Source organism: Nipponia nippon, unplaced genomic scaffold (assembly GCF_047370975.1).
Source record: "Nipponia nippon isolate SJK-2023a ecotype South Korea unplaced genomic scaffold, ASM4737097v1 scaffold_20, whole genome shotgun sequence".
NCBI lineage: Eukaryota > Metazoa > Chordata > Aves > Pelecaniformes > Threskiornithidae > Nipponia > Nipponia nippon.
In genome coordinates, this window is record NW_028262337.1 from 1,291,351 (window position 1) to 1,300,979 (window position 9,629).

Sequence of the window (9,629 nt, forward strand, 5' to 3'; positions counted from 1 at the left end):
GATACACTTCTGTCTAAAAAGTGAGACTTGCTACACTGCATGGGTCTGAAGGATGCAAAAGTCAAACATACTACAGACTGAGGAGCTAACTGGTAGCAGCAGCAGCAAAGGGCTAAGCACTTGCCGTTAAAGCATTATATCATGTTTGCAGGTCAGTGTAACAGGCTGCTCAGAACAAAAATCCCACGCTACACAAAGATCACGTAAGACTTTGCAAAGCAAAGGCTTTCATTCCCACCCATAGGCAGAATACCTGCCATACCACTGTCCCAGCTGTACTATGGCTCAACAAGCCCTGAGTGCCTTGCTGGCCTGTTTTAAGATGCTTTGAGCCATTATTCTCACTGAGAGTAAAACCAAAAAGACACATTTATGATTACTTTGTCCAACATTTAACTGTTTCCCAGTATATCACCAAAAACCAGATTTCAGATCCACTCCTGAGCCCTGGGAATACATGGATGCGTAGTATGCACAAAATGTATTTTAACAGCTTCACCATAAATTACTTTCACTCTTAGAAGGAACAGCTGAAAGCAGAGTCAGTACAGTCTACTAGTTACATGCTAAGGGAACAGCAGGGCAGTATTTCTTTTTGTTTAGAAACAGCCCAAGTAGAGACACGAAAGTATCCAAAAGCATTAACTATACTAAAAATGTAAGAAAGTGCAGTCAGGTGCACTCCAATTTCAAACCTGGCTGAAAATTTCTTCAGTGATCTTGCACAAGTTGATACGATAACTGCTAATCCTTCAGTACTGACAAAGCAGTAGGGCGCTTCTGGAAATTCATGATGAAACCAAAGGAATCACAGTAAGAACAGCTTCAGAAGTGTTCGGGTTTTTAGTATTTTCTCTTCAAGACATCTGAAAATCCTCTAAACTCTTTAAGTGATTACTGTGTGCAACACTACTCTGTTGCAATCACTTTTTTAAAGCTGAGTCTGAAAGCTAGCTGAGCAGCCCAGTAACACACCATGCAGGGTACAAATGCATCATCAATTCGTAATTCATGCCTACCCACAAGCGACTTACTTCTCTATCATACTACCTACCATTTGTTGTTTACAACAGCTTTCCACACCAAACTGCCCAGAACATTCCAAGCAACTTCTGCCTCAACTACAGCAGACCTCCAGTCCCTTTGTGCCTTGGCAGTATGGGTGCTCTGGACTTGGGAGTTTCTTTTTGCCAAAGAAGCGATGGCCCACTGAACAACCAATACTTCTGCAGGCCTTTCAGTGCCACGCAGCAGTGAAAAATGGCTAAGAGTGGGAATCCCTCTTTAACTATTCCCTCCCAGAACAGCGCATAAAGCCGTTATTCAAGTTACTATCTTTGAGATAAATCCTGACTCTCCATGCTAGGGCAGAATGAAACTCAGGAGGCAAGGAGGGCAAGTCCATAGTGCCAATATTCCATTTATCTTGCAGATGTGTTCTTTGAGTAACACATACAAGCCTCTTTTTAAGTTCAGTGCAGAGATAATGGTCCGCTTCAAGGCAGAGGTGCTATCAAATGAAAAGTTAATTAAAGGACTGTTTTTAATGAATCGTTTCAATGCATACCATCAAGAAACTGTGTGTAAATGTAAGTATTTTCAGGAATCCTGCATTTCACTGAAGTAAAAAAAATGTATAAAAGGTGACAGATTTTCTGAATAAGACCATTTATTTTAACAAGTAGATGAGTCTTTACGATGAACTGGAGGCTGCAACAGCTGCTCTCTTGGGCTTCGGTGTGGTTCCCTCACGGAATCCATTCCTACAAGTAGAAATATGGTCACCATTTTTTGAAAGGATGATTCCTGCTCCAGGTTATTTTGTGACAAGTAGTGCTTTAGATCAAGTTCACCAGCTTTTTTCAGCTTATCTCAGTAATACACTGAAATCACTACGAAGTTCATATGATCCAACATTTTTAATAAGAAACATCTTATTAACAACTGTTTGGAATAAGCAGTATGGTTTTTGCTCTCTTGTGCTGAAGTAAATTTGACTTCTTCGAACAGGAAGATTTCAGTAACCGCGTCAACACTGCAAGACTGCATCAGATGGAGCACACCTTACTTCAGGCTCCTACTAAGCAACTGAGCTTCGTAGGAAGATTTCATGTTTGTGAAGCGCAAATCAATTTCTTACAGAAATCCTCTACGCTTCCCATCAGAGATTAAGACGGGCACGACAAGAGAAGAGTCAGGCCCAAGCTCACTTTTAGGTATGACACTTCTACTTCAGCAACACTTGGTGGAAAGCAGGCTACAGCTGCACACTGTCAGGTGTTTTCTGGCAGTCGCTGGGAAAGACTGCGCTCACTAAAATAAACAGATGAATGGATCCCTCAACTACAGCCACATCTGGGACTTAAAAAGACTCCTACTTTTCACTATTAAATCCAATCTACATTTTTACACCAAGACTCTTGAATTACTTAGTATTTTTCATCCAGGTTTCTTGTTTATTAGGCCAGAAGCTGCACAGCTCCTATCTTACAACAAGGATGTCATACAGAAGAAATTCTTAATGAGTTTCACAGTACAATATCCCCACTGTTACCTCCTAAGTACAACTCAAAGCTCTGTTACAAGTTTTAGAAACCCGTAACTCAGAATCTGATATTATAGCTACTATTACTAACAGAACTCCAAACAGAGTGACTACTGAAGTTATTCCAGTCCTGAACATTTTTTTTTGTGGACAAAAGGGGACTGTAATGCATTTCAAGACTTGTCTCTTACAAAAACCCACACTTCAGTGCAACTGGCAATTTAGTTGACTCACAAGTAGAGGCAACACTACACAAAGCATATCTTTTTAAATGTGGGCATTTTATTACAATACTCTTTCTGTTCTGTACTATCTACACTTAACAGAAACATCAGAGCTTGTTATACACCCTCTGTATTAACAGCCAGTGAGTGTTTTTATCCTCAAAGGAATATACAGCAAATTACATAAGGCATCCTTTATTTCATGCTATATTTGAGAAAGACCACACCACATTAAGTGTACTAAGATAAATAAAAATGTTAACTTTGAACGATAAATTTTATAATGAAGTGACATCCATGCAGGATTTCACACCACACAAGTTTGTATTAAAATGTTATACCTGAATCGACGGTAGACCTTTTTCAGGTGCCTCATGCGACCAGTACCAGTGGTGTTGCGTCTTTTAGCCTTTGCACTCCAGTTATCTAAGACATACAAGTTACTGTTACTCATCCACAGCAAATAATTAAGTTGCACATTACATTTGTATAGCACAACTATTCAATCTGACAGAAGCAAAAAAATAATTACAAATTAAGTCAATTTCTATGTAGTAATACTGCATGTTAAATAAAATATAGTTAAATCCGCATTAGTTTTAAAAAAGCTCTGAACACTGCAAGATAACACAGTGTTCTTCCTTGGTTGGAAAAAAGTCAGACTATTGAAAAAGACAAAGAAACACAAGTTTTTAAACTCAAGTCAGTCAAAAGTTTGTTACTTACACTTTCTCTTACGCTTAGCAGGGTAACCACATTTCCCACAGGTAGATTTCTGCAAATGGTATGCCTTGGACCCACATCGACGACACAAGGTGTGTGTCTTATTCCGTCGCTTACCGAATGACGAGGTACCCTTCGTCTGAAACGCATTTCAAGATATGACATGTTGGAAATATCACTAGCACTTGCAAGTCAGGTAACTAAGAGAAGAATTAGCCCCCTTAAAAAACACGCACAAATGCACAAAGTACAATAAACACATCAGAGGCACGCTGAAGTCCGACACACCAACTCAGTGTCGCCTACAGGTATACTCCATTTTTAGGTACAATTTCCTTACACCTCTCGTCGCCATTTCTTATCCTCCCCCTACCCGCCCCGCCGCCCTGTGCTGAAATAAAACGAAACCACCGCGTGGTTATCTCCAGCTCCCTTCTCATCGCCCCCAAACTCATCACTGATAAATAGAAAACCGCTTTTTCCTGAAGAAAGGTTATTCGCTCCACGCAGACCAGCCGCACACTCACCACGGGAGGCTTTGGCGACCGAACCCCCTCTTGCTACCTCATCCCCGGCCCGCCCCGCAGCAAGCACGGAGAAGACCCCGGAGGCGCCCGGGCGGCAGCGCGGCCCCGCACCCCACCGCGGCCTCCCCGCGCCCCGACCCGGGCCAAAAAGGGCGGCAGCCGCCGCCAGGCCGCGGCCGCCCCGCCGCGCCGCCCCGCCGCCGAACCCGGCCGCAGGGCCGCCGCCGCGCCGGGGCCTGCGGGGCCGCGGGCCTCGGCTGGGGCGCGGCGGCGGATGGCGGCGGATACCGGCGGATACCCCGCGCCCGCAGCCCAGTGCTCACCATCTTCCCCGGCCGCCAGCACCAAAGAGGCCGGGCCCCGCCCCGCTTCCGCTAAGGCCCGGCAAGCGCTTCCGGGGGCGCGGCGGTGGCGCCCGCCCCGGCCCGGCCCGGCCCGGCCGCGGCCTGGCTGTGCCCGGGGGGCCCTCGGTGTGGGCGCCCGTTCCCGCCAGCCCCGGCCTGCTGGGACGGACCGGTCACCCCGAGGACCCGGTGTCCCGGGTGAGACCCCCGGGGGCCCGGGCCCTGAAAGCTCGGGTGTCCCCGGTGACACCACCCCGAAACGGGTGGGCGGGGTGTGCTAGGCCGTGTCCGCTTGGGCCTGGCCGTAACGGCTGAGGGGTATCTGTGTCTAAGTATGTCTCGGCCTGGTAAAGAAAATGTTTAATGCACCGTACTGGCACATCAACGCTGCTTCTCTGCAATGGTGCCCGTGTTGCTGTTCTGAGGTGCCCGCAGCCCCGCTTCGGGCTGCGGAGTCAAGTCCTGGCCCTACTTACATCTTCCGTGGAAATTATTTTAATGAATGAAATTCAGGGACAGGGTACTCTTGGCTGTAATACATACTGTCAAAGTGAGCTGCCTGGGCAGCCCCTGCTGGCTCTCTGCCTGTTCCCACCCACGCCCCCCTAGACCCCCCCCCACACCACGTGGCAGTCGAAAGCACCACGGTGGATGTCATTAATGCAAAATCCGTTTTTAGTCTGAAGCACCATGTAAATTCTCATATGCCAGCCTACCACACATCTTCAGTAGACTCACACACTGTACGCAGTTTTGTCTTAGAAGAGTTAATTTGGGGGAAATAACATGTACAGAGAGAAACTGAAGAAATTTGTGTTGATCTTACTACCAGATCAACACTTTGTCATCTCAAACAAAGTCAGAAGTTGATGATAAAGCCAGTTTTTTTATCCTTGACTGTAGAACTATATCACCTTGTCTAACAGCTCTTGATAAAAGTATGGCTTTATCTGGGAGGCTAGATCTCACTCCTGCTTCTGGTTTACTGATTAAAATGCAGTGATTCCAAAATATAGGTGTCTGAGCCTGCCACAAGCCAGCAAACTGTGAAGAACTCTCCCATGATGAACACATGAACAGTTGAATCCCTGTAACACGGAGCTCATTGTCCAGAAGAAGGGATCATCCCATGGCACAGTCCCCAAAGCAGTGAAGCTCTGTCCGGCTGCTGCATTTTCAGTCCTGAACAAACCAGCCTTGTACAGTTGTCTCACTGTTAATTTATCCTCACTTGTTTCCTGAGCATGGCCTCTCACTGAATTCCTTTGGTGCTAATTTATGTGCTGGGAGGCTTTTGACATCTGCTAAGGTTGAGGGATGGGGCAGAAAACCATTTTGACTTTAGCTGCATTGTTTCCAGACACACAAAGGTGTGGCCCAGGCTGTTCACTCAGCTCTTTAATTTTGGTTGGCAATTTCTATCACTGAAATAACACCTAAGGCAGAGGTCTTTGCTTATATTCATTTTACCTAACCTGAAAATCCAGGCATTTAGTCCATCCATGGTCCCACGGTAGTTAAAGGAGAGAGGTAAATGGTTCCAACAGGTAAATCATCCCATCTTAAATTAGGTGTCTAAAGTAGGCTGGAAAAATCATCCTTGGGAGGAACCCTTCTCCTTCCATTAATTCTAACAGGAGCCTGGACAGGACCCTTAGGCTGAAGGGGGGCTGAAGATAGATGGCTGAAGTTAGGTAAAATGAATTTTGCCCTGACTGACTCAACAAAAATATTTTTATATCAATTCTGTCTTCCTTGCCAAAGATCAAAAGAGAAAACTCGGTGTCCTATGGATGAAATGCCATGCAGAAAAAAAAAAAATCCCAATTAACTCAAACAGTATGAATACATCCTACAGGCTGGACTGGAGTCATATTTCTCCCAGCAACCTTGCTGTATGTCTTTTAACTAGTGCCTCCTTTCCTGTTTCTTTCTCGTTAGATCTCAGAAATCTGGAAGATGCTGTGAAGGCATTGGACAGATGCCATGGCAACAGCCTCCAAAGGAAGTATGTTGGTTGGGCTGCCTGCATGGATATGCTGCCGGAGGAATTATTCTTGTCCTTTTCAGGATAAAAATAATCTTGTTCATTTACATGTCTTCAAACCTGTTAGGAAAGAAAGATTTTTGGTGTTGTCATGCAGTTGTCTTTAGTGTTCAGGAACACTGGATACTTTTAGGGTAGAGAATGGGCAGAGCTGTGGCTGACCCAGTACCATCTCAGGAGCTCTTAGCCCCCATGCAGGTCACGGGTGAGGACAGAGTTCACCACCCATGGTGAACTCCAGTCTGCTCAAAACCTACAGGCTCATGTACTGGCAGCTGCTGAATGGCACCAGCGCTGGCTAATTCACCCTTCTTCTTTGATGCATAGGAAGTAGTCCAAAGTTTAGAAGGTGTTGTGTCTGGATTTCAGCACTGTCTTTTTGATGTAGGAAACAGCAGCCTGTCACTGCAGCCGGTGTCCCATCACAGCTTCCGCACAGCACTTTTGGTCCAGCTGGGTCCGGTGATGGGAGCAACTCTTTGTGCTGCCAGCAAACACTGATCCTATTAAGCATCTAGATCAGGGTCTACTGAATACCGTGGAGGCGAGTGCCTTTCTGTATCCACTAGCACCATGTTCTGCAGCCTGTCCGATCTGGTTGGCATTGAAAAAGAGAAGCAAAATGCAAGACTGGATATGCCCACCCAGGGTACAAGCCCCTCTGCCTCAAGCTGATCCCACCCAAGGTCCATAGACTTTCCTGACTTCTTTGCTCTGCCGGGGCACTTTGCTGGGGAAGAGGAGAATCACCCACTTTCAGTCCTTCCCACAACTGAAGCAGAGCAGCCTTACAGATAAGTCCAGCTCAGGGGCAGGGAGACCAAAACCAGGGCTGGCTAGGCAGTCGGGAGGAAGGTGGGTATGAGCACCAAATAACCTCAGTGGCATTTGTTCTGCACAGGTTTGATGCCATGCTACCACCTCACACTGTCACCAGGGTGCAGTACAGCCATACAGTCCCTGACGTGACCATGGTGGGATTTGCTCCCAGAAAATAGAGTCGTAATGGTTCTATGAAACTTGAACACTGCTGAAAGGACTTGTGTGTGGCAAATGCAAGCAATTTCTGTCTGACATCATCATATGGCATCACTTATTTGTCCACTTATGTAGTGCCCTTTGCACAAGTGGGGATGACTTTGAGAGATAGGAATAGTGAAGACACAAGCTTCATACATAGTAGAAGCCAGTCAGTCCTTGATACCAATTATCTTCAGAGAGGCAGGAAAGCTGAAGTCTTTATTTCTAAATGTGACCTCTTAGATCAAAGGCATGCCTTTCAGTATCCTCTTGGCTATTGACCACTTTGACCTGGGTAACAATGTCTCAGGAAGGCTACAGGAGAACTGAGGAATTCAAGGGCAACATTTTCATGAGGGTCAGTTTGGATGCCTGTGTTTCTGGATGTCATCTTGATTTGCAGAGGTAGACACCTCGGTTGGAATTAGTGGGGAAGAAACTACGCTGAATATCTGTTACCAAGCAGCCACAAGAAACATAACTTTGTTTGTATAGTAGCCAGATTCTTCAGTTTGAAAAGAAAACTTCCGTGTGGGAATTTGAACCAGAAACATTGATCACCACAAGATGACAGTATAGTTCAACTAAAACTTTTCTCCTGAACAACTTGGTAAAAACTCTCTAGACAATAATAGTAAATTAGGTTAATAAATTGAAAACAATATTATCTGTACAGTTCTTAAATCTCTATGACAATAACAGAAAATATGAGCAAAGAGCAATGCTTATGAAAAAGGCTGTTGCATCCTTTAATAATGAGTATAATACAAAAGGCTTTCTATTTATTTAAGATGAAAATGTATAGAAGAAAATTAAACAGCTGTCACTAACTTATGAAATTGCTTGTTAAAATATAGTGCAAATGATAAAAAAATTATAAAAACTCTTTGTATAACAAAGCTCATACAATGTGTATAAAACACATTTGGTAGCATCCTGGTTTATCTCAGGAATAGTGTGGCCAGCAGGACCAGGGAGGTGATCGTCCCCCTGTACTCGGCACTGGTGAGGCCGTACCTCGAATGCTGTGTTCAGTTTTGGGCCCCTCACTACAAGAAGGACATCGAGGTGCTGGAGCGTGTCCAGAGAAGGGCAACGAAGCTGGTGAAGGGTCTAGAGCACAAGTCTTGTGAGGAGCGGCTGAGGGAACTGAGGTTGTTTAGCCTGGAGAAGAGGAGGCTGAGGGGAGACCTTATTGCTCTCTACAGCTACCTGAAAGGAGGCTGTAGCGAGGTGGGGTTTGGTCTCTTCTCCCAAGTAACAAGCGACAGAACAAGATGAAACAGGCTCAAGCTGCGCCGGGGAGGTTTAGATTGGATATTAGGAAAAATTTCTTCACCGAAAGGGTATTCAGGCACTGGACCAGGCTGCGTAGGGAAGTGGTTGAGTCCCCATCCTTGGAGGTATTTAAAAGCCATGTAGATGTGGTGCTTAGGGACCTGGTTTAGTGGTGGACTTGGCAGTGCTAGGTTAATGGTTGGACTTGATGATCTTAAGGGTCTTTTCCAACCTAAACCATTCTATGATTCTATGATACTATGATTACATGATACTGTTGCTTCCTGCAGTGAGTCCTGAATGGGAAGCGAAGGGCCTGTTTATCACAACTACATACCCTTTCCATGCATTGAGACTCTTCTTTTCCATAAAAACCCACACAAAATACGACCTCACATGTAGCACATGGCAATCAATGCCAGAGTTTAATAATAAAAATCAATTACTCAAACTCACACTAAAGAAAGTCTCTGAGTATTTTTCTTAATACTGAATTAGAAATTTTCATAGTCAATCATCCTTTCTATTTATGATGGCATGAATAGATTCATACTGATGATCACATAACATCTCTTCTATAATGCTCCTGAGGAGTGCTCCTACAGGTAAGTTACTTTAGAAGAGCAATATTTTTTCATTACCACTCCTTAGCATTGTAGAGAGACCAGATAGCAGTCTTCAGGCCACTGGCAAATGCTTGGAGGGTAGCACTAATACTTGGTAGGTCATGGTTGAAGCATGACTACCATCACAAACATGGCAGGAACAAGAGCTCCTCACTCATTTCCTCAACTGCCTTTCACCTTTGCCTTAGCATAGCTGGGGGGGATCCAGGGGTCTTTCCCCACCAGAAACCCCACTAAAATCTGTCTTTGTTGTTCCATCTAGCTAGGGCAACAGGGGCAGCTTACCTCTGTACAG

At 45.1% G+C, this 9,629-nt stretch overlaps 1 protein-coding gene and 1 non-coding gene across 2 annotated transcripts; both read right to left on the minus strand.

Moving 5' to 3' along the window:
* Positions 1 to 1,651: 1,651 nt before the first annotated feature.
* Positions 1,652 to 4,490, minus strand: RPL37 (ribosomal protein L37). Its single transcript, XM_087759743.1, has 4 exons — positions 4,343 to 4,490; positions 3,496 to 3,631; positions 3,111 to 3,195; positions 1,652 to 1,763 (listed from the first exon to the last, which is right to left on the minus strand). The coding sequence occupies exons 1-4, from the start codon at positions 4,343 to 4,345 to the stop codon at positions 1,694 to 1,696; spliced, it is 294 nt and encodes a 97-aa protein (XP_087615869.1). The 5' UTR covers positions 4,346 to 4,490; the 3' UTR covers positions 1,652 to 1,693.
* On the minus strand, positions 1,865 to 1,943 carry LOC148055561 (small nucleolar RNA SNORD72). Its single transcript, XR_015705253.1, has one exon. It is a non-coding gene; the product is annotated as a small nucleolar RNA SNORD72 (small nucleolar RNA).
* Positions 4,491 to 9,629: the final 5,139 nt, after the last annotated feature.